Genomic DNA, 25,572 nt, shown 5'->3' with positions numbered 1-25,572 from the left:
TTAAAAATCCCCTGATTTCGAACATCGGCAATGGTTTCAAAACTGTTTGAAACACGGCCCAGGTCATCCGTGGGCTGAAGGTGGTACGAGGGCCACTGTGCAAGCTCAGAGCCAAGGGCGAACAGGACTTTGCAGCTTTGTGATGACGTTCACCTGTGATCGGTCCTCCCCACTGCCCCGCAAGGCTGCAGCAGACGTTACTACTGTGATCCCTGCATTACGGACAACAAGCCTCCACAGGTGGACAACTTACCCCAAATCACAGAGTCTACCCAAAATGCGGCGATACATCCGGGGCTTGTCCAGAGCTGTGTGACCCCAAGCCCCCTGTTAGCTCAGAGTTTCTTGAGGGGCCAGCAGTCTACCACGGGTGCTGCAAGACGAGTTTAGGTCCACAAGGAAGAGAAACAGAAGCACTTTCTACTTAATAGTGAATTATCTCTTTGCAGGTATATTTGAAAAACGTACGCCAAACACAGATGTTATGGGGACTTCCCTGGTGGTCCAGTGGTTAAGAATGTGCCTTCGAATGGCGAGGACGCAGGATCTATCCCTGGTCGGGGAACTAAGATCCCACACGCCACGGGTCAACTAAGCCTGTGTGCTCTGGAGCCCGCGTGCCACAACTAGAGAGCCAGTGCACCACAACTAGAGAGAAGCCCGCGCGCTGCAACGAAGATCCCACACGCCGCAACGAAGACCCGATGCAGCCAAATAAATAAATAAATACAAATAAATAAGTTTATTTTAAAAAGATTATGTGTGTTATTGCTTAAGACTTTACCCTCCTCTTAAGAAGTAATATAAATTTATTTTACTGAGTATAAAAATATAGAACCACACATCAAGACCGTGATTCACAAGCATGTTGCTTTTAATGAGTGTGTTCAGTCTCTTCTGAATGAGAGGGAGGGGGAGGGGGAGGGGAGGCCCAGGAAGTGACGAGGCGCTTCTCCACACTGGCTGCACACGTCTCGTGACAAACGCCTCATAACAAATCCCGTTCATCTCTTCCAGAGCCTGGGAAAGCAACGGAGCTACAAGAGACCCCCCCAGGGGAGGAAGAGCCACTCCACTGGTCACACACAAGCGTTCCTGCACGGCCCGCCCGGGGGGTGACGCACCCCTGGAAGCCATAGCAGCCCTGTCCCGCCGGCAGGGGATGGGCCTCTGCGGGGACCCAGAGTCCAGGGGACGGTGGCCCAGATGTGCATTGGGGCCCCCATCTCTGATCCTTTATTTTCCAAGGGAGAAAACGGAAAAAAACGCAGATTTTCCTGGGAAATCTCCCAGCCTTAAGGTGTTTGCAGCCAATGCACTGTTTTAAAGCAGGAGGCCCTCCCCAGGCCCCGGGCAGAGCTGACCTTCGCCAGGTGACGCTCTTCCCCTCACAAGGTGTGTGTTGCCACCTTGTTCTAAGTGGGGACGTGCCTGGGGAGGAAAGCGACGCCCTCCTGATAGACACAAAGTCAGCCTCCCGAGGCCGACGTGCCCAGCCATCCCTCCCGGGCATCTCTGCAGGGCCGACACTGCTTTGTCTCCTCCCCGCTTCCTTTCTTTTCCATTGTCTCCAAACGGCCACCATGGGCCCCGAGCACTGCGTGTCGCAGTCCTTCCAGATGACGCCCACACAGTCCCCACCGGGACACCTGTCTTTATGGAAACCCCAGCTCAGGCTGGGCTGGGTCCCCCCTCCCCCCATTTCCCTGGCCCTGGAGCAGAGCAGTTGTGTTTGCTGTGAGGATCCTGCTGGGATGGGGGCTGAGGCAAGGCCCCGGAAGAGCTGAGTCTTCCACCGACCGCCGCCACCTCTGCCCTCTGTCCCGGCAAAGGAGAAGGCAGGGGATTCCCAGCCAGCAGCCCCTCCTTGGGGCCCCCCCGGGGAAACCTGTTCTGTCCAGCCCCAGACACAAGCTCTGAAGGACACCTCTTCCTCACTCGTGCACCCTTTTGAGGAGAAGTCAGCAACGCCTGCTGCCAGAGGACTGGGGTTCTCCCTGCCCTTCCTCCCCACGAGGGCCAGAGGCGCGCCCACCTGCCTCGCACGCTCAGCCCGCACCTGTTCTTTCTTCTTGAGCGTTGTACGTCGTGAAAAGTCAGATTTCTTGCAAAAGCCACTTCTCTGAGAAAATGCAGTAGGCCAGGGAGACAGGATGTGCATCCCCTCCCGCGGCCCCATCAGTGGGGTGAGGGGTCCCCACTCACGTCCAGGTTTCTCCTGACTCCGAGGTCAAGGGTCAGTCCCAGGCACTGTTGCCGGGGCCACGCTCTTGTCACAGAGTTAGAGGAAAGTGGGCCCCTCCGTCCCCTCTGACCCTAAGCAGGCAGGAGCAGGTCCCACGGGTGGGAGAGGATGAGTGGACAGGGGTCTCACCCCTGGGCTGCTTCCGGGCTGGCTCCCCGGGGCGTTAGTTTGTCACACCTGCCCCCAGATTCTAGTACCAGCCCCCCGTTGTCTGGCCTCAGTAGGGGAGGAGGGAGGATGTGCTCCCAGCTGGACAGCCTGGGTGGGCTCACGCCGTCAGGGAGGTGCTCCAGCCAGCGCCAGGCCGGGCAATGCTCAGGAGCTGGGAGCTGCTGTTTGCACCATCATCACAGTGGAGAGGGCGGGCACACGGGGGCTACACAGAGGTGACGTCCACCGTCCTGGGAAACCAGGCTCACCCCTGGCGGGGCCTGAGCTGACCTGTTCCCCTTCCACCTCCATCTGACTCACTGTCATCTGAGCATCCTTCAATCCCCCTCAGGACAGAAAGGAGTCACCACCCCTGCAGAGCACCCCCCCACCCCGGTTCCTCACCTGCTCGTTGTCTACATCCCCGACGAGGTCCGGGCCCACGGAGCCCCATCTCCCATGTTCGCCGAAGGCCCCCTCCTGGCTGTGTCTCCATGGTCCCAGAGCAAACCGTCCGGGAGCAACACGAGGGGCTGCAGCCACGTAGCTGGCCCATCCCTGTCTCCAGGCGCACTTCATGTGCCCTGAACGGTGCTCCAAATTTTTGGAAATTTTCATATTAAAAATTCTAGATTCTCTTAAGAAACTGGAAGCTTGGTCAAGTCTAGTTTAGAAAATGCAGGGGGGGTTGTGTTTGATGCCCTCTCTCTCTCCATCAAGCACAGCCCCCACTCTGAGATACCAAACAAAACAGCAAAGATGCTGCCTGGGCTGAGCCCGGGACCTGCGTGGCCTGCGGGGAGGGAGGGTCGGCCCAGGTGCCGGGTCACTGAGCCCTCAGCGGCCGCCGGAACGTACGTACGGATGGTGAGCGCGTGCAAACAAGCACCCACGTGAGCAGGCTGGAGACTGGAGCAGGTTCATGCTTCCCCGACACTGGTTTGTTTTTTTTGTTTTTTTTTTTTTTTTTACATCTTTATTGGGGTATAATTGCTTTACAATGGTGTGTTAGTTTCTGCTTTATAACAAAGTGAATCAGTCATACATAAACATATGTTCCCATATGTCTTCCCTGTTGCGTCTCCCTCCCTCCCACCCTCCCCATCCCACCCCTCCAGGCTGTCACAAAGCACCGAGCCAATATCCCTGTGCCATGCGGCTGCTTCCCACTAGCTATCTACCTTACTGCGTTTGTTAGTGTGTATATGCCCATGACTCTCTCTCGCCCTGTCACAGCTCACCCTTCCCCCTCCCCATAACCTCAAGTCCGTTCTCTAAGAGGTCTGCGTCTTTATTCCTGCTTTACCCCTAGGTTTTTCATGACATTTTTTTTTCTTAAATTCCATATATATGTGTTAGCATACGGTATTTGTCTCTCTCTTTCTGACTTACTTCACTCTGTATGACAGACTCTAGGTCTATCCACCTCATTACAAATAGCTCAATTTCGTTTCTTTTTATGGCTGAGTAATATTCCATTGTATATATGTGCCACATCTTCTTTATCCATTCATCCGATGACGGGCACTTAGGTTGTTTCCATCTCCGGGCTATTGTAAATAGAGTTTGTTTTTAGAGCTTTGCTTATTTGTTGGTTTAAGTAGATAAACAAGGAGGAGAATAAGAGCACTTACTAGTGGCATAATTTTTCTCTCTATTGGTTTTGATGTGGATGAATCTCTAAGCAATCATCTTGTCTTTTATGGATATATTGAAAACAATTAACTGAGAGAATAAAAACTTCATTTACATGCGATTCCCGCTGTATAAAATGCATGCATGAGCGTAAGGCATTAATAGGTCTACATCTAGGAAGATGGGCGCATTTTTCTTCTTTTATTTTGACTTCCATTAACACTGTTATGATCTGGTTCCTTAAAAAAATAATAACAGTATCACACCTGTTAAGTGATGGACCATTGCAGTGTTTCTGTTTTCAAATCTTAAAGCAATCAACTCAACATCATGTTTGGGGACCGGCTATCAACATCACAGCAACAACTAAATGCACAAGAGCTAAACCCTGAGCAGCGTATGTTTCTTGTTCACAGCATAAAGCATAGAACAAGTTCGAAGGCGCTGACTGAAGTCTGCATTTATTTCCCAGGGAGGACAGGCTGCATTTTAAGGCACAGCTTTGGTGGTTCGCAGACCTGGACTCAGTACCTGCAGCCAGCGCTCCCCAACCAGGAAATGTGGAGGAGGTCGTTTCACTTTTCCAAGGTCAGCATCCTCATCATCAGAAAACCCCACTATGCACCACATGCTACACACAACACGATAGGCAAAAATGCAGGAAAGGTACAGTTTAGGGGAAAAGACAAGCATTCATCCAATGACCACGTGATGAGTGTAAGTACCACCAGGGAATGGGACACAGTAGTGTCCAGGTGGGTCAGGGAAGGCCCCTCAGAGAGTGGCAACACAGCTGATCTAAGCTGCAGGCAGATGCGGCACGTGCAAAGGTCCTGTGGCTGAGGCAGAGAGGGAACAGGAGGGTGGCACAGAACAAGGCTGAAAAAAAGACAAGGCTTTGTAGACTTAGATGGTACTCGAAATGCACAGAAGGCTGTCGAGGGTTTTAAGCACGAGAGTCGCACAATTCAATGGACATTTCGAATAGTCACCCCTCGGTATCTGAGAGGGATTGGCTCTAGGACCCCCCTCAGACACCAAAATCTGAAGACGCTCAAGGCACTTACACAAAATGGTGTAGTAGTTGCATGTAAGCTACGCACACGCTCCCATATACCTTTAATCATGTTTAGATTACTTATAATACCTAATACAATATAAATGCTATGTAATTGTAAATTCAATGTAAATGCTGTGCAAACTGTTGCCAGCACGCAACAAACTCAGGTTTTGCCTTTGGGAACTTTCTGGAATTTGTTTTTCTAATGTTTTTGATCTGAGATCGGTGGAACCCGTGGGTGCAGAGGGCTGACTGTATTCCTCTGGACGCTGTGTGTAGCGGGGCAAGCCTGGCAGCGGCAGAACAGGTGAGAGACCATCACGGTGGCTCAGAGGGGCGATGACAGTCTTGGGCAAGGACGGTGAGTGGAGACGGGGCAAGAATGACTGGGGACGGGAGCTGGGAACCCAGCCAGCAGGCTGGTCTCGTTTTCTCCTGCTGGGTGTCATCGGGGCCAGCAGGGGGCAGCAGAGGGCAGGCTCCGTCCTGCCAAGTGCACGACGCAAGTGCTCTGCCGCTAATGCCCCAGGTCATCAACATGCCCAGAATCTTCTTCAGCATCATGTGACACCGTGTGTGTCCCCAGTCCTCACCCACCTCACCGAGGCCCCAGCATGACTCAGCCGTTCCCGCCCCCAGCAGATGCAGCGGCCGTGGAAGCAGTCACAGGGCACCATGCGGCTGGGCCAGCTCCTGGCTAGGACCACGCCCCTTCCCCCTCCCGCGGTCACCCACACCCCACAGGCTGTCCTCCCTCCAGCAGGCAGAGAGGCAGCCCAAGCCTCCATCACCTCAACTCCCGCTAGCTAGACCAGACGGGTGAACGCTCACTTTCCCATCAAAGAGGTGCCTGTCTAGACGCCCTCATCGACGCACACACTCTCCCAGCCTAGCCCAGCCGCAAATAACAAGTGCACGCATCCGGGCTGACCTCAGAGGAGAAGGGATCGATAAACCAATACTGCACGCCCACCCTCCCAGCGGGGGAGAGAACGCCACGTGCGTACAAGTCTGTCCTGCTCATCGGCGTTCCCAGAGTCCACAACGGTGCAGAGCACGGGCATGGGGCTGAATCAATGTCTGCCGGATGAATGAATGAAGGTCTGCGTCACCGTTTGCAGGATTCCCTACCAGGATGAAAGCAGCCCTGGCCATGGCCAGCTTGGGAGACCTCTGCCTCCTCAGACTCCTCCCCGCCACCCTGCCCCCCAACCCCTGCCTTGGCGCTGCTCAAAACCACAGCCCAGCCCCATCTGGATGGGCTCACAGGGGCCCCACCCAACAGCCCGCTCGCACAAAACAGAAAACTTGGCATCACCAGCTCGGCTGCTGCGTGGCCGAGAGTGGAAAATGCAGGCAGCTCTGCGCAAACCACAGAATCATCAAGAGCTTCGGGAACGGGTGTTAATGACAGTTTTATTTCACGGGGGAGAAGAGGAACCAGACTAACGGAGTGGCCGCTGGGACAGTCTCAGCGTTTCTCCGATAAACAGAACCCTCTTGGGACAGGGGGACGAAGGAGGAAGCTCACTAGTGGACACCCGACAAGCTGTGACTGAAGCTGCAGGGTCACCACTCTGCTGGCTGCCACCTTCCAGGGGCACCGGCAGATGCGCGGTCGGACCTCCCACGTGCCCCTAATAAGCTGCCCGCCGCCACTCTTCATCACAAAGGTCACAGAATGATGACTGGAGGCTTCAACTGACACAACGCATATATTTTCAGGAAACCAAACTGAGTTGTGAAACCTACCAGAGAGCTGAATTTTCAGTGTCAGAATCCATTAGGTGACTCGTCCATGGGGAGAGTAAGAGGAGCTACAAGCTGAACAATAAAGGGTGGATGTGCGAGATTGTCTTTGCAGAGAGGCAGCTCGTGAGCTCGACCAGGACCCCAGGCAGAAGGGCTGCTCCAGCCAGTATGGGACCCCAGGCAGAAGGGCTGCTCCAGCCAGTATGGGACCCCAGGCAGAAGGGCTGCTCCAGCCAGTATGGGACCCCAGGCAGAAGGGCTGCTCCAGCCAGTATGGGACCCCAGGCAGAAGGGCTGCTCCAGCCAGTATGGGACCCCAGGCAGAAGGGCTGCTCCAGCCAGTATGGGACCCCAGGCAGAAGGGCTGCTCCAGCCAGTATGGGAGAAGCAGCCCAGTGGCAGGGGGCAAGGCGGGGGCTGACGTGCACCCTTCGGGCGAGAGGCTGTGAGCCTGTGCTGACTCCTCGGGGAAAGCTCTCATGGCTTGTGTCTGCAGGGCTAAGGGCCGCGTCTGCATGGAAACATCACCTCTTCTCTCTGAAGGTCAAAGGGGTCGGAATCATGGGACTCCCCTGGCGGTCCAGTGGGTTAAGACTCCGTGCTCCCAATGCAGGGGGTGCGGGTTCGATCCCTGGTCGGGGAGCTAAGAGCCCGCGTGCCACAGCGCGGCCAAAAGAAAAAGGGGCGGGTAGGAATCTGCATGAGGAAGGAGGCCAGCCTGGAGTCATTTCAAAGGCATGCTGCCCAGGTGGCAATTCACAGAGGAGTCACTTGAACAGCAGGTAGACACCCCAGATTTGGGAGGTGGGGCTGACGGCATCTTGGGGGTGTTTTTGAGCTGCAGCAAAACCACCCAGTGTTTGGCACGCAGAGCTGGTCCCCGGAGGGAAGGTAGGTCATCTTGCCTAAGGAGCCCGAGGTCTCTGGGGAGACAGGTGGCTGGCACCCATGTGCCCCATCACGAGCTGCGGAGTCTCGGAGCTCTGTGTGGCGGACCTGGGTGGTCCAGTAGAGGCCAATGGTAGAGAAAGGAAATGGGTCCCCTGAAACCAACGACCTCATTTAAGACAGGGACTGAATTAAGGGTGGAGGGCTAGTGTTTGCTAAGACCCAACCTTTTGGAAAAGATAAGCACGAGAATGAATCTGTGCACTGGCAGCATGGAAGCTGGTGTCGCGGGCGGGGACGGGGTGGGGTGATTAAGTGAAAAGCACAGGTGTGTGAGGTGACCATATGGTGTCTCGAGGTGTGGACCTAGTCATCCCAATAATGGGTCAAAAGGTAGGTACAGTCCAGCTAAGTCCCAGAGTTTCCATCAATCCCACAAAATCCACCAGGACCCACAGACTCAGATCCTGGAAGAAAGTCAGCCAGGCCTGAAGGGAGGGAACAGGAGGACGGCCCAGAGTCTCAGCTGAGCCGGGCCATCAGCTGCCCTCTCGCCTCCACCACCAGAGCTGGTTCCGCTCTCAGGGTCCTCAGCCCAGTGCGTCTTCAGGAAGGGACGTGGGCTGGCCCAGGAGAGAGGGCTGGAAAGACACAAACCAGCCCGAGACACTGCACCTCAGCAGTGATCTCCAAGGAGCAGCCGTAAGCTAAGGTGGGGAGTTCAAGCAGGCCGTCTGGGCAGCCTGGGGCCCTCTCCATCCGCGTTTAACTGCAGCTACAGACAATGCGACCAAGGCTTTGCCCGACCCCCATTCCCACGGTGTCCGCGTGGCGATTTCAAAAACACAGAGTGAGAAGCGGTATCTCCTCTGCCCGGGTGCACCTGGAACGCCCCACGGGAGGATGAGAAGCGGTATCTCCTCTGCCCGGGTGCACCTGGAACGCCCCACGGGAGGATGAGAAGCGGTACCTCCTCTGCCCGGGTGCACCTGGAACGCCCCACGGGAGGATGAGAAGCGGTACCTCCTCTGCCCGGGTGCACCTGGAACGCCCCACGGGAGGATGAGAAGCGGTATCTCCTCTGCCCGGGTGCACCTGGAACGCCCCACGGGAGGATGAGAAGCGGTACCTCCTCTGCCCGGGTGCACCTGGAACGCCCCACGGGAGGATGAGAAGCGGTACCTCCTCTGCCCGGGTGCACCTGGAACGCCCCACGGGAGGATGAGAAGCGGTATCTCCTCTGCCCGGGTGCACCTGGAACGCCCCACGGGAGGATGAGAAGCGGTACCTCCTCTGCCCGGGTGCACCTGGAACGCCCCACGGGAGGATGCTGGGTGGTTAAGACCTGCTGAGTGATGAGAGGCACCCGGTACCCACAGTCACGCCCAGGACCACATGTCGGCTGGACAGGCTTCCCTTGCACACAACAGGTGCTCTGTGTGTGGCACACTGGCCAGTTAAGTGATGGGCTTTTACACGAGTATCAGATTACTGGTCTCCTGTTTCTTTTCAGTGTACTTGGGAAACACGGCAGTTGCTACGCACTGAATTATCCGGCATCCATGTTTGGCTATAAAAGCGGTGGAGAGCACTTTCGCTGTTCCCCGGAAGCGGAAAGACCACTGTTTCTAGGATTCAGGCTGACGTCCTCCACGCCGGCCCTGACACACAGCTGAGCAGGCTCCTCTGTGGAGGGGCGATGGGGCGCAGCGACCATGCATCTGCCTCCGTGTTCCATCACATCAGTCAGAGTGAAAGGTCTGGGCACAGAAATCTCACGCCTTAGAGGGGAAATCTGCCACCCCGCAGTGGTGGCTGTCTCACTCAGAAACCTGGCCACCCTCCCCGAGGGTCTCAGTAGCCCTACTGACCTGGAAGGGGCTTCCTATAGACTCCTATGCTACCCTCTGCGGTAGACAAAACGACACCCCCTCGCCCAGAGAGATCCCATCCCAGTCCCCGGAACCTGTGAGTGTTACTTTACGAGGGAAAAGGGCTTTGCAGGTGGGGTTAAGTTAAAGCTCCCGAGATGGGGAGATTATCCTGGCTGTTCCGCAAGGACCCAGTGTGATCAACCAGAGTTCTTGTGAGAGGGAGGCGGGAGGGGCAGAGGCAGAGGAGAGGTGACCTCAGAAGCAGAGGCCGTGCAGGCAGCGGGAGAGATAAGCCAAGGAGTGGCAGGGCCTTTGGAAGATGCAAGGGCACGGAGCCCCGGGAGCCTCCAGAAGGGATGCAGAGCCGCTGGTACTCGAATCCTGCCCAGGGAGACGGAGGCTGGAGACGTGGCCTCCAGAGCATGAAGAGGGCAAAGCTGTGTCGCTTCAAACCATCCCGTTTGTGGTGATTTGTTACAACAGCGACAGGAAGCTAACACAGCCTTCTTCTGCAGAAAAGGTGGCCACGTCGGATAACACAAAAACACTCAACTTGCACACGCCCAAAACGGTCGAAATGAAACATAACAGACGATGAGTTCATGCTGTGACAGGCACATGGCCCTTAGAAGTCAAAGGATATAAGCAATGAAAATGCAAATGGCCAATTCAATAGGAAGAAGTGTCTAGCCTCACTCATAATCAAAGAAATGCAAATAAAAGCAGAACAATAACATTACCAGGAGACATCTTGCCACCAGAGTTTGCCAGGAAGTGGGGAAATCGGGGCCGCCTGGGGACAATGTAAACTCGTACAAGCTTTCTGAAGGGCACTATGTGTATCAAAGGTGTGTGTCAATGTGTAGCAAACGTTAAAACGTGTATCTCACCCAAAGTAGCCAAGGCAGCCTGGGAGAACCAAGCTGGGGGGGTCTGAGCCCCTCTCAGGACCTATTAGAGATCTGCAGCAGTTTGGAGAGCCAGGAATTGGCACCAGAGTAAACAGATAGGAGCAGAGTCCAGAAACAGAATCGCACGTAAACAGTGACCTGATTTATGGCAAAAGCGACACTGCAGTGTAAAGGGAGGGGGAGGGGATGTTATCTTTTCAACAAACAGAGCGAGATAAATTAGCTATTCACCTGGGAAAAATAAATGAATCCTGACCTCCCCTTCATAGCACACACAGAAACAACTATAGAAGGACTAGATCCAAAGGTGAGGGAGAAAACAATAAAGCTTTCAGGGAGCTCGGGGGACTATCTTCATGAGCTTGGGTGAGGCAACATTCCTGGACCAGGACACAAAAGCCCGAAGCATAAAAGGACAGCTTGATGAAGTCGACCACGCTGAAATTTAAAACTCCAGGAGGCAGCCCAAGAGTAAACAGGCAAGACCCCATCGGAAAGGATATTTGCAATGCATATATCCAACAAGTGACTCATACCCAAACTATATAAAGAACCCCTAAAAAAATCCGTGAGAAAAAGAAAGCAGACATCCCAATACAAATGTAGGCAAAAGACCTGAATAGTGTACACGAAAAGGCATAGCAGGATGGTCAGCAAGCATATAAATAGTGCTGCAGGTAAGAAGCCCTGCCCCAGACGAATCTCCTCGAGGTAACGCGGAGCAGAGGAAGCCGGGAGCATCTCAGTCGGGAGGTCAAGTGCCCGCACGTGTCTGAGCCGCAGTTCTGTCCAGTGGGGACGTTAAGGCCAGAGGCTCGGGGTCACTCAGGAGCCGCCTGGAGTCCACCCCGACGGTTCTCTATTCAAACACCTTGGCTGGTGAAACGCACGTGCTGACTCAGGGACCAAGGTGCCCCCGAGACGTTAAACAGGCTTTTTGGGAGAAGAAATCTGTCCGGCTCGGAAGGCAAAGCTCAGGGAAGCTTGGGGGCAGGGGGGATGGGGACAGGCCCCAGGGTGTGACTGGGCCCCAGACGGGTCCCCCCATCCACCCCGGGCCCCTCAGCATGGCCCCCTCTGTCGTCTCACAGTGCCCAGGGTCAGAGGACAGGCTGGGCTCACGAAGTCCAGATCCAACTCGCCCTCTGCAGCCTGACCGTCTGGACTAACTGATGGGACCCGATGTCCTCGGAAATGGACTGATGACATGACCACGTGGTGTCCCAGAAACGCAAGCCCAGCGCCTCTGGTGGGCCACCCTCATGCTTGGGTTTAACTAAGTGTCCCCCCTAGGACCCCCAGGGGACCGGCGTGCGGCCACTGTCCCTCAGAAACCCCAGGGAGTCCCCACTCTGTGCCAGGAAAAGACGCCGGGCCAAAGCGCAGCGGCTCCGAGCCACGCGCCCCTCGACGATGACGGGACCATCCCCACGTGTCCCCTGAGCCCCTCTCGCCCCGCCCCCGCCCACCGGCGCGGGCTTCCGCAAAAACAGTTTCCCATCGCACAAATCATTTTAACTCAAAAGAGCATGCCTCCGAAATCGTCCTCAGAAATGCAAAAGCAACCTTCAGAGGAAAAACCCCCAAAACCCTAGAGAACGCCGGCTGAGACAAGCCGCAATTACTGTCCTCGGTTGGTCTGATAAAATTTCCTCTCCGCCTCTCCTCAGGGCGACAAGCCTTCACTCAAAGACTTTCTTTTTTAAAAATAACTACAGTAACCCACCATTAGAACAGAGACTGCATTCTAATCCACCCTTTCCTTTTCTCTGGTTTCCAAACTGGTACCTTGCTGACTTCAGAGAAGGAAAAAATGTAAACTTCTACAAAACGTCCAGCAGCCGCCTCGAGGCCAGCCCAAGCCGGAATTCAAGCTACAGCAGGAAAGTGAGAAGGATTTGCGAAGGACTGACCCCCCTGCCGCCCCCGCCCCACTCCCACCACTCCCCACCCCTAGCCCACACCATCTTCTGAACTACTCCAGTGACAAGAAGGTGTCAAGGACCAGTGAAAGACAGTGCCCCAGGGAGCCCCTGCCCAGAGCCTTCCAGAACAAAGGGATGCTTATCCAAACATCCCTCCTTCGCTGTTGGAGTCTGGAAGGGTGGTGTGCTTAAAGAAAAAAGGACTGTGTTTTCAAAACGCATAGCAACGCTCGGTTTCATCTGCTGCTGCTTCTCCAGCCACCCCTGAAGCCCAGTGGCTTTCAACAGCACTCGAAGCCATCCCCCGCCTCCCTCCAGCCGTGACCTGGGTCACATAGCACAGCTCAGGAGGAGACGTCTGCACCTGCTTCCTGCCCACGCCTTCCCGGGCCCCTGTGCTGGGGCCCAAGAACGCACTGTCACTGGGGGCAGCGGGTTCCGGGAATGCTTCTCCCCATGTACTGCTATTCTTCTGGGTCATCTGGACGATTATTATTGTCTGTGGTTGACAGCTCATAACGCTGCATCTTCAGAAATGAATTAAACACACACACACAGCTCACAAGAGCAGCAGAGGGGAAGGAATCTGGCTGGCGGCACCCATTCGCACAGTGACCTCATGTGCAGAGACGGAGCTCTTCCTGTTCTCTCTGCTATTTGTCACTCCATTGCTCCCTGAACCGCTGGAGGCGCGAGAGAGCAGCCTGGGGAGAGGGGTCCATTTGCAAGTAGACACACACTTTTCCAAGAGCATAGAAGAGAGGCTACACCTCTCACAACGGGAAAATACAGGCAAACAATGTCATTCACTCCAACAAATTGCTGGCAAAATACTGGAACCAACTCAAGTGCCCATATGCAGGAGGGGAGTTGACAACCACATGACGGTTGAATAAATCCGCACAGCAGAGTGCTATGCAGCTGTAAAAGAAAGAAAGGATGTGGACGATCTCTATGAACTGCTTTCCAGGGTAGACTGTGGAGTGAACAACTGCAAAGTTCAAAAGGGTGGAGTTTTTTTGGGTTTTTTTGCAGTACGCAGGCCTCTCACTGTTGTGGCCTCTCCCGTTGCAGAGCACAGGCTCCGGATGCGCAGGCTCAGCGGCCATGGCTCATGGGCCCAGCCGCTCCGCGGCATGTGGGATCTTCCCGGACCGGGGCACGAACCTGCGTCCCCTGCATCGGCAGGCGGACTCTCAGGACTCCTGCGCCACCAGGGAAGCCCACAAAAGAGTTTTTATAGCACTCTACCCTTCATGGAAGAAAGGAGATATAAGAAAATGTACATGCACCTATTTGTTCAATGCAAACAAAACACAGAAAGGATAAACCAGAAACTAAGAGAACTGCTTGCCTAGAGGGCATGGCTGGGGATGGAGTGCGAAGAACAGAGGACGGAGCAGGACAGGGTGGGGTGCCACGCCTCTGAGTGCACCTGCTTGTGTAGATCTGACCCTTAGGACTGTGGCTACATTTCACATACCCCCACCCCAAATACATCAATAACTAAAATTGGCCAGAACGGGGCACAGCCGTCACTGAGTACACACAACCACAGACGAATCTAACTGTATCACAAATGATTAACCCGCTCTGAAGGGAAGGGAGCAGAAAGGAACCAACCTAGGTAACTTTGTGAAACAGAATTTCCACTGTACAGTGTAAGCTAATGGCAAAGAGAACGTGAACAAATATCGTCCTCTAGTTAGTACATTTGTTTCCCACGGGGGTATGGGTTAGCAATCCTGAACGACTCTGTACGTGTAATATATTTTATTTTACCAATAAGTAAAAATACTGAGAATCATGAGAGCCAGCTTTGGAGAAGGAAAGATATAAAAAAAGCCTCGGGGCTTCCCTGGTGGCCCAGTGGTTGAGAGTCCCGCTGCCGATGCAGGGGACACGGGTTCGTGTCCCGGTCTGGGAAGATCCCACATGCCGCGGAGCGGCTGGGCCCGTGAGCCATGGCCACTGAGCCTGCACATCCGGAGCCTGTGCTCCGCAACGGGAGAGGCCACAACAGTGAGAGGCCCGCGTACTGCGCAAAAAAAAAAAAAAAAAAAAAAAAAAAAAAGCCTCGAATGAATCCTGTGGTCTTTGATTGCAAAGCGTTATCAGAATGAACTTACACTTTTTAACATATACATACAGATGGGTAAATATAGATAAATATATAAGTGCATGTGTTTGCTTGTTTAAGTACCTACATACATTTCAGAAGCAATGACACCCCAGTAGAAATGAGCACGCTTTGCACCCAGATCCTGGTTTCTAAACACCACTAGCCAATAAAATGAACCAGGACTCCTTGGAGAAATGGTGGAGTCCATGAGCCTAGAATATCTTTAATGCTAGAAAGTAAGGAAAGACTCAAAAACGAGGAAAGCTTATCGAAAGGACACAGAAGCCCACTGGGAAAAAGCTCCCAATGGTCAAAGCTGGGACAACTTGACCAACAAAATAAATAATGACAGTATTGGATTAGAGCCTACAGAACAAAATGGCCAAGAATCATATTGACATGAATAAATGAGTAATTTGTCCTTAAAGTTCCAACTAACAAATGTAGGAAGAATGATGGAAATAGAAAATCAACATTAGGCAAACACTACAGTGATAATTTTTGCAGGTAATAACCATTGATGGACACTAAAATTTTTGGAGAAAGTATCATGAGAGGTATGACAGCTGTGTGGTTTCATGGCATCTCCCTCACAAGAGATTATAATTTGCAAAGGGAAAAACGATAACTTTACGATGGATAACGCTGGAAAACACCCCCTCAACCAAGCAAGCAAAGTGAGCATCACTGATGATGATAAATGCCATCCTTTACTGCCTGCATCTGGTCTGAATTGTGTCCCCAAATCCATCTGTTGGAGACCTAGTCCCCAGGACCTCAGGATGTGACTGTGTGTGGAAACGGGGCCTTGAAGGGGTAATTAAGGTAAATAAGGCCATAGGGTTGTTCCCTAATCCCATATGACTGGTGTCCTTATAAGAAGAGGACAGAGGTCACATAAGGACACAGCGAGAAGGCAGGGTCTACACACCAAGGTAAGAGGCGTTAGGAGGAACCAACCCTGACGACACCTTGATCTCCACCTTCCAGCCTCCAGGATGCGAGACCATGAAGGTCTGTTGTCTAAACTCCTCGTCTGTGTTATTTTATCCAGTAGCCACAGGAAACTCACACAGTCCGGTGTGATCCGATAAGAAAGGCACAATTTCACTCCTGTGGTGCTCAACCTCGTCGTGAGAAAGCATCAGGTAATCCCACACTGAGAGATGCTCTCCAAAGTGAGCGTCCTGGACAATGCAAGCGTCGAGGTGCTGCAAGACCAAGGAGCTGAAGAACCACGACAGGCTGGGAGGTGAGGGGACAGGCGAGGTCCTGTATGGAAAAGCCCTAGGCAGGAAAACTGACAAGCTCCAAAGCACCTGTTGACTAGTTAATATCACTGTGAATTTCCTGGTTTCAAGAACTGTACTTTAAACTATTAACATTAGGGTGAGCTGGGGGTATGGGAACTCTGTCCTATTTTGCAGTTTTTCCTTAAGTTTAAAATCATTTCAAATAAAAATCTTAAAAAAACCATAGAGGTTGTAAACTGGTGACCGACTAGCCCAATTCAACCCACAGATGAGTTCTGGTTGAAAATGTTAACAGCGAATTTGAATTCGCTGCCAACAACACAACTCCAGAGATACAATTTCAAATCCAGGTGTGTGGCTTCCCTTCAAAAATCAGAAGCTGTGGCGCTACCTCTGAGCAAGCCACGTCGCCCACTGCATCTGCAGGACCAAAGCCCCCTGTGTCCTGACGCCGCTCCCCGCATCCAGATGGCCTGAGAAGGTACAACACCCTGAGGGCACAGGGGCCCAGCCCCCCCCAGGGGAGAGCCCAGGGCTTCCCTCAGAGCTTGTCCCCAAGCACGTGTGCGTCTCGAGACTCAGATGGAAGTCCTGGGGCTGGAACTGGTCAGGACTTCTGTGCACACGGCCCACCCCAGCATTTAGATGCTGCAGTCGTCAAGGTGCACGAACCCCACACAGGTGATGCTGGGAGAACGACACCCACTTCCCCGCCACCCTCTGGCCCGTGACGGGCATACAAGCCTCACACAGCAACAGACATCCTCCCTCCTGCTCCCTCCTGGGGCTTTGAACTGGGAGGAGGGGACACACACACAGACACAGAGGCGGCCCTCACCCAGCACCAGCGCAGGGCCCCTGTCTGGCCCTGACCACCCCTGGGTGGAGCTCCCTCCAGCCCTGTGAGCTGCAAGATGTCCTGGAAAACGCCCTCTTTGCTAAAGCTCCTCCGAGGCTGGAGTCTGTTCCTGCACCGCCGACTATGAAGTGAACAAGCTCTAACCAACCCCCGTCCCGGCTTACGAATGACGAAATGCAGGCAGGGAGGCTAACACCCCACTCGAGATCACAGCTGGCTTTTGTTGAGTCAACGTATGAGCCAATGAATAAACATCTCGGAGGACAAATGATACCCTCGTGTTTACTTGTGAGTGTTTCATGACGCAGATTTTCTTACTATCCTCTAGATTACTCGCCTCTCTCACTATGAAACGACTTCAGACGGGCGATTCCAGCCCCTCCCCACGAGGCTCACACTGTGAACGGCAGCCACACTGCCCCAGCCTCTGAGCTGGTCACCGTGATGGTCCTCCTGTGTGGCTGGTCCTCCTGTGTGGCGGCCGCCGAGCCTCCCACGGACTCACCACGAGAGGTGCACGGCCGTCACGGGTCAGAGCTGGGCAGGCAGCACGGTCTGTGCTCTGACCACAGCCCCATCGCTGGTCCTCCGGGAGGGGGTGTCAGACGCGCAGAGGGGCGGACCTTCCATTTTGGCCACTTCCCGGGCCAAACATCACTGATGCTAGGACATCACTGTCATTGGACTCAATCCCTTCCGAACTTTATGACAATCCTGATGGATGGACGGCCTGATTGATGAGTAATTTTTAGACAATAGCCATTGAAACTGAACTTAGCTCTTCAAGAGACTGGCTTTTGGTTTTCTAATTCTCAGAGTTTCCGAAGAATCTGCTTCTCTCAGGCTTTGCTTCCTTCTAGGGGGTAGCAAAGGTCTCATCTTCGTTGACCAGGGAAAGGTGACCATTCAATCTCGATTTACAAATCAAGGTTCTGATTAGAGGCTGTGAGCATTCTAACTGGCCAGAACACGGCCATTTCTGACCCATCTTTTAGGCAGGGGACTTTGTCACTTGCTACAGGGACCAGTTAACCACGGCAGCATTGTGCCCTGAGTAACTTCTAGAGGGGGCTGTGCATCTGCTCCCCGTTTCCATCCCTCTCAGCTGGACGGTCTATTGCAACAGCCTCTACGTCACTGCCAGCTGCCCGGCCAAGGGCCCTGAGCTGGGAAAGGCTGCAGCCCAGCAGGCTCCCCGCGCCGGCCGGGACGCTCAGCAGAGCAGCAGAGACCACCTGCAAACCAGCACGACTGGGCGTGGCCAAACGACAGGGTCGGAATCCGGACAGTCTGATGGTTTGGGAAGCAAGGGACATAAACGAAGCATAACACTGTGATGGGTTTGAACACAGGCTCTGAGGACACACACGCTGGGCCCCAGGCATGCCCGACACAGAGATTCCGGAGATGACATGGAGCAGAAGCCCCGGCTACACGGGCCACCACCATCCGTCAGCCGGGTCCCACCCACAGACAGCACAGGGCCGTAATGAGCGCCAGGGGCTCAACGCAAAGCCCCTGGAGATCAGGGCAGTGGGCTCTGGCTTGTTTATTTCATTGTACCAGTAACCGGCTCGAGTTGGTTTCCTAAGAAAATACTGAGAACATTTTTTTTAATGTAAGGATCTTTATGGCAGAACATCCCAGAAGACATTGGCTGGTGGTGAGGTCCTGAGGGTAGGGGCCCCTGGAGACGGCCCTACTCAGAAAGGGGCTTGGGAGGAGGGAGGGAACCCTGATAAACAAAACAAAATCAGCCCTGCTCTTCAAACTCCAGGTTCACACCAGCCTGATCTAACAAGGAGGGTGGGTGTGGGCGTGTGTGTGGCTGTGTGTGTGTGTGTCGGGTCTATGCGTGTCCTGGGTGTGTGTGTCTGTGTGTGTGTGGCGGGTCTATGTGTGTCCTGGGTGTGTGTGTGTCTGTGTGTGTGCTAGGTCTGCATGTGTGTGTATTTGTGTGTCAGCGCATGTCCTGGGTGTGTGTGTGTGCGTGCACGGACACGTCCCTGCCCTGTGAACTCACTGAGGGTCTGGACGCCGGGACGCCCTGCACTCAGGCCACGCGCCCCTCCCTCCCCTGCCCGCTCAGCCTCGCGCCTCAGCTGCCGGCCCTGGCCCCAAGCCCCCGCTCCCCAGCACAGCCCACAGCTGCAGCACAGCCTGGTCCCCAGCGACCACCGTGACTCACAGCCCCCTTCCCCAGGGCCACTTCAGCCTCAAGCACACATCGCTTCCGGAGTCGTTCAGAGCAAGGCTTCTCTGCTTCTACACACTGGGGTTACAGACTTGCACATCTCGATGCCACGTTATAAAACCCCCAACACTGGAAGCACTAAAAATGCCGCTGCTTCCCGCCAGGACCAAATTTCCAACACAGGCTGAGCCCGCCGAGCTCATTCCTGCAGAGTTAGCTGCGTCCGCACCATGGCAGCAAGGGAAGAGCCTCTGCCCGGGGACGAGCATCTCTCCACAGAAAGGGGAGCCACACAAACATACACGAGTAACAGCACAGCTCCTGACGAGGCTACTCCACGGTGCTGTTGCCTCTGAGCTCGGCACTTCCTCAGCAGCCATCTACTGAGCCGCTGCTGTGAGCCAACGCTCGATGCCGGGCATCGTGAGGAAGGAACCAGTGATCCCAAACAGGGTCCAGGGCAGCTCCTCCAGAAACGCACAGGCTGGCTTAAGAGGTGATCGATTTGCATAAATAATAACATACGGTCCTCGGAGGTGGTACTGACGCAGTGCAAAGACAGCCTGGAGGGAAACGTGGCCCTTCCCTGGGGACATCAGAGAGGGCTTCATGGAGGAGGTGGGACTGACCTCAGAGACGTGGAAAGAAGGCCTTCCAGACAAAGGGAGGGGCACATGCAAGGGTGGAGGCCCACCAGGCCTGGACTTCAGGGGAGAGCGAGCGTTTCCATTCCTCCAGACAGACATTCAAGCAGAAAGTCAGACTGGAAAGGTCTGCTAGAGACCGACCGTGAGGCCTGGAGTTGAAATGTGTCTTCAGGGAAACCTTAGTCACCGAAAGATTTTAAATAGGTGAGTAAGGCCACCTGGCACGTGTTTCTGGAAGATAAGCCTGGAACTCGGGGAGAATGAAGCAGGGAGAACAGTCAGGAAGCTTCTAGCTCAGGCAGAACCAGGGAAGGGATGGCGGGGCAGAGCCGGTGCAAGGGATGCTCTGAAAATAGGGTCACAGCTGGTCCTGCGCAGGGACCAGGACCCAGGAGGGCGCCAGGGTGCCAGGCTCAGAGCGGAGAGAAGGCAATGTGGTGACAGAGGACAGACACAGAGGACGTGCGGGCTCGGGGGTAACGTGCCCACCTGCACACCTGGAGCCGAGAAGCCTGCCCGGAAACAGGAGCGAGGCCGAGGGAAGAGGTGGGTTTTGTGTCATCAGGAACATCTGCCCGGAGGTGATGGCTGAAATCACGGCGACCCCGTGAATTCAGAGAAGTACACGTTCATGCAGAGGGGCTGAAGGAACGCCTGTGTTAGGGAGTTACAGCAGGTGGTGCAGCAGAGTGGAGCTGACCCCAGGGAAAGGGCGGCACCTGCAGGGCGTGGACTGCCAGCCCGGGGCTGGGGCGTCAGGGGCTGCGGCGGGGCGCGGGCCTTGATGGAGCCCAGGTGAGCAGGGGTCTCTGGAGACGTGTGAGACCATTTTTGCAGTTCGAAAATGTGTATGCAAAGTGGAGATAGTAAAAATCGACTTTAAATAGTTTGAAGAAGGGAAGGGAGGTGGACGTCACATAAGATCTCTGGAACTTGGGAACCAGCGATGCCACTTCTGCAAGCACACACCTAAAAGGACCAAAAGCAGGGTCTTGGAGAGACGCTTGCACACCCACATTCATGGCCGCATTATTCACAATAGCCTAAAGGTGGGAGCAACCCAAGTGCCCATTGACGGATGCCTGGATAAACAAAATGTATGTCGTCCATCCACACCAGAGAATGTGATTCAGCCTTAAAAAGGAGGACGTTCTGGGACTTCCCAGGCGGTCCAGTGGTTGAGACTCTGCGCTTCCTCTGCAGGGTGCGCAGGTTCAATCCCTAGTCGGGGAACTAAGATCCCACATGCCGCATGGCATTGCCCCCCCCCCCACAAAAAAGGAGGACTTTCTGACATTTGCTACAACACGGATGGACCTTGAGGGCTTGGTGCTCAGTGGAACAAACCAGACACAAAAGGACAAACCCTCTATGACTCTATTTACACGAGGCTCCCAGAGTAGCCAAAGTCATAAAGACAGAAGGGAGAAGGGGGAGGGTGCCGGGGGCGCAGGGCTGAAGACGGGAGCGGGAGCTCGTGTTTAATGGGGACAGTTTCAGTTTTTCGAGATCAAGAGAGTCCTGGAGATGGAGGGTGGTGACGGCTGCACAACAACGTGAAACGTACTTTCCTTCCGTCGCTGAACTGCAGGATTGAAAACGGTTCAGAAGGTCAATTTTATGTTATGTGTATTTTACCACAATTTAAAATGTTTTGTGATCTTCAGAAAGAGAGGGAGAGAGGTAGGTAGGGTGAGAGGGGCATTCTCAGGTCAGGACAGTTTGCCTGTGGATGGAAAGGGTGTGAGAGAGAGGGATGGAGCAGGCAGACAGCGGGGGCGGAGGAAGGGAGGGAAGGTTCCCGAGGAAGAGAAGGAAAACGTCCTTCCCTGAGGAAGGAGGGAATGATGACGAGAGGGACGTGAGAAACCGGCGAAACCGTCAGGATGAAAGAGAGAACAGAGCAACGGCTGTCGGGTGATGCCATCAGCCTGCGAAAGCACAAATACAGACGAACACTGGCCAGAAAGTGTGGACGGCTGGGCGGAGCTGGGTTCTGAGGGAACCAAGACGGGGCCTGACCTTCGTGGGGAATGAGGGTCGGGGGGCAGGGTGAGACGGGAGCTGCAGTGAGAGCGACTATGTCCTGACTCACTGGCTTCCCTCGATGGCCGTCTCACTGAGGAGGGGACGAAAACACAGGTGGACGGACCCGGAGGCTGGCACATAGTAGGGCTTCAGGTAATGTTGGTGGAATGGGATGGAACAGTATACAACGGAACAAAATAGAAAATCCTGGCGGGAAACGTCTTTGTGTGACTTCAAGCAACCAAACGTATATTTAGTTCTTATTACTGTACATATAGAATGGATAAACAAGGTCCTACCGTAGAGCACAGGGAACTACATTCAGTAGCCCATGATAAACCATCATGGAAAAGAATATGAAAAAGAATATGTGTATCTATATCTATATCTATTTTATATGTATAGCTGAATCACAGCAGAAATTAACAAAACATTGTAAATCAACTACACTTCAATAAACTAAATTATATATTTATTGCATTTTCTAGTAAACTCCTTGAAAAATCACACCGTCAAGTGTCGAATCAACACTGTATCACAGCACACGATCCTGACACAGGGAAAATCGTACTTTTTAAAGGACAGGTGCACATCTGTGTCCCCAATACATTTGTCGTTCTTATCACCGACAAAGATAAACTGAAGGCAGAGAGAATTGCGGTTACAATGGGGCAAAACGAACAGCTCATCACTCAAAACCGAAAGCATAAGAAAAGTCTCTTCAAAACACTGAACTGTTTCCCAGAGAGAACCAAGCTCTCCAACTTACTGATGGCGATTATCAAGATAAGGGAGAATGAGTCCGTATATCCCCCTCCTCCAAAAACGACACTTATTGTAAATCAGAAATACCCACGATTGTGGTGCACACATCTACGAAGGTGACATCTGCTCTTAGAAGCCTTATTACCCAAGGTCAATACTGTGTGTCCAACCCCATTGCCATCCGGGGGGTTTTCCACCGCTGTTCACAAACAATCCCAAGAAAACGAATGCTAGGAAGAGGGAGATGCTAGTCCTGGCCAGCACCAATCCATCTAAGATTCTTTATACAATCACACACACGAATATTCCTCGCTGCAAAACGAAATCAAAGAACAGACATGAGGACAAATTCACTCGAACTCACCAAATGGTGCCAGAGATGGACGGTGATGAGAGGGGAGCCCGATAAATTCTGGGAGAGCTTTGGCGTCGGGAAGACCTCCAGGGAAATCAGGTAGCTGCTCACAGACAGCAAGCAGTGTTTGTAATTTGCTGCCTCAGCAATCCTTGGAAAGAAATGAAAAATCATTACAAAACACACAGAAAAAGAAAAAAACCCTTGGGTTTAAAATTTAATGTTGTCTGAGATTTTTTGAAATCGTTTTTGGAGGGAGCTTTGATTTCTATCAAAGAGCTGCTCTCTCTAGGGCTTGATGCTGGTACTGAAAGGTGAGGGGGAGCCCTTGACCTCACAGAGCCTATAATCTAGTAGAAGAAGGGGGTTGGCCCAGGACGTGGGGAAGAACAGAAAGGTCAAAACAATGAGCCTGAATCCCAGCCATCCATTACTTGACCTTGGACAGTGACTTACCTATTGGAACTCTGTCTGCCCTCACTATAAACCGGTGTGGTAAGTCGTAGTGTGAGAGACAGCTGTTGCCTTGTCACCCAGTAGCCCTTCACCCTTCTCCTGATAAAGGCACCTGAGCTTCCCTCCAGGTGATACCCCTTCCCCACTTGCAGCCCACATGCTTTGGAGGGAACTCCATCCTTGACTAAGAGTAAAGCCTGCTGTCCTGACCTGAATGCATCAGTGCACTGCATTCCTCAGACCATGCTGACTGTTCAGACGTGAGCACATGGTCCAAGAAGATCCGAGGAGAAGTAACAAGATTCAGAAGGAAATGCGGGATTCTCACTTCTCTCTGCTGGACATCAGCCCTGAAGCATGAGGTCCCAGAAGTGGCTTACAATCACAAGCAGAGAGACTGACTGGGAAGGGGATCCACCCCCTGAGAGCTGAGAGATGGAGTTGAGTGACATCGACTGGATGCTGGATCGAGCAGCCCGTGCACCTTTCAGCTCATGTGATCCAACGAACTCCTCTTTTGCTTAAAACAGTTTACGGGGCTTCCCTGGTGCCACAGTGGTTAAGAATCCGCCTGCCAATGCAGGGGACATGGGTTCGAGCCCTGGTCCGGGAAGATCCCACATGCCACGGAGCAACTAACCCCGTGCGCCACAACTACTGAGCCTGCTGCGCTCTAGAGCCCGCGAGCCACAACTACTGAGCCCGCATGCCACAACTACTGCAGCCTGCACGTCTAGAGCCCATGCGCCGCAACAAGAGAAGCCACCACAATGAGAAGCCCGCGCACCGCAACGAGGAGTAGCCCCGCTGGCCGCAACTAGAGGAAGCTCGTGCACAGCAACAGAGACCCAACGCAGCCAGACACAATAAATAAATAAAATAAAATAATAAAATAAATAAATTAAAAAGAAAATTAAAAAATACAGCTTACGCTGGGGTTTCTGTCACTTACAACCCAATCAAAAGAATCCTGACTGGTATACATAGTACTTGTCTCATGGAGTTACGAGGCTGTAATGATATTCAGGGCCAGCACTAGGGCTAGGCAAGCAAGGAGCCTGGGGTGCAAGATCTAAGAAGGTGTTCACGTTCAGGGCCTGCCCCTTGCAGTGCTTGAATGACTCCCAGAACGCACACCGATCTGAATGTTGTGTTCTCGGTGTCTGCTCGAGCCCTCGCCCCGCCCGGCGTGTGGTAGGTGATCAGCAGATGTCTGTTGCCTGAATCTGAATTTCAGATGCAGCTACACTAGGATGCTTTCGGCGTGGAGTCATCCGGCCCGCGCTCGGGCCGCCCAGCCGCCTGCGGGTCTCTTGCCCAACCTGGACTCTGCGTGTCTCCTATTCAGTCTCCAAAGCTCGACCGGGGACTCTGCCCCCCACGTGCGTTTATGCCCACAGGACTATCTTCGTAACATCGAGCCGACCCCTGGGAGCCGGGGGCACCATCCTCTTCCTCCTCCCTCAACTACTTGCGCCTACTAACTGGCCTCAAAGCTGCTGACCTGGACTGGAGCCCGCGGGACCCACGCAGCTCCTGCAACCACCCCCCTTCACACACCGCACCCGGCTCTGCACACAGGGTCCTTATACGTGTCCCTAAAAAAGAGCAGGTCCCCAGGAGCACACAGAACTGTTCCTGGAATTGTCAATACGAGATGTTTAAAAAATATCGCTGTAAAGATTTAAAACCCAGCCCTGTCTTCATGGAAAGACCCTGCAAGAGGGTCTTTCCAACGGAAGGTCACCAAGGACCCGGGTCTGTAGCAAAACAGAGGCATGGTTTCCTCGTGTCTGAATATCACTGAGGTTGGAATCTTGCGCGGCTGCTGGAAGCTCAGAGAACATGGCTGATTTTCTGTCTGATTGCTCTTCTCTGGGAAAATGTCACTGGTGCAAGCCCAGGACGAGAAGACACACACAGAATAAGTCACACACATTAAAGAAAAACACAAAAGACACTGAAAAGAAAGGAGCACGCTACTTCAGCGTTTCTCAACCACTGTTTTCCTCATCACCCCCTCAAGAGTCTTATTAGACATTTTTTCCTAACAGCCCGCCATTAACCCACCAACACCCCGCCCATCCCGTGCGATTTTAGTGCCACAGAGATACAGTAAAGCTGCTTCCGTACATAAAACACGCTCTATACAACTCCGCAGAGTCACAGCCACTGTCATGGCTCAGACTCCTTGTCCCCAAAACCAATCTTCACCCCACAGAGGTGATATCACCCCCACTGAAAATGCGTGGGGTTCAGCCCCTGCCGTGGAAACCTAAGACTGGCTTGATGTCACCAGGGACCAAACCAGACCCAAAGACAGAAGGATGTAGTCCCCGGTGACACAGAGGCCAGCTCGCTCGCAGAACGATGGGGCTGCCCAGGCGGACGACCTCTCCGCCCATGATTCCGGGGAGCTGAGATGTTCTGCACTCACCCTTGCCAAGACCTCA

General features: G+C 53.5%; 1 protein-coding gene across 1 annotated transcript in view; it reads right to left on the bottom strand.

Moving 5' to 3' along the window:
- ADGRD1 (adhesion G protein-coupled receptor D1) overlaps nucleotides 1-25,572 on the bottom strand; it is a 146,760-nt gene that overhangs the window by 70,503 nt on the left and 50,685 nt on the right. Inside the window, exon 13 of the mRNA XM_060170633.1 lies at nucleotides 22,673-22,814. Within this exon, the coding sequence (XP_060026616.1) occupies nucleotides 22,673-22,814 (142 nt within the window). The remainder of the gene's footprint in view (nucleotides 1-22,672; nucleotides 22,815-25,572) is intronic.

Source organism: Lagenorhynchus albirostris, chromosome 14, assembly GCF_949774975.1.
Source record: "Lagenorhynchus albirostris chromosome 14, mLagAlb1.1, whole genome shotgun sequence".
NCBI classification, from domain to species: domain Eukaryota; kingdom Metazoa; phylum Chordata; class Mammalia; order Artiodactyla; family Delphinidae; genus Lagenorhynchus; species Lagenorhynchus albirostris.
The sequence above is the reverse complement of the archived record's forward strand: the minus strand, read 5'-3'. Positions and strand labels throughout refer to the sequence as shown.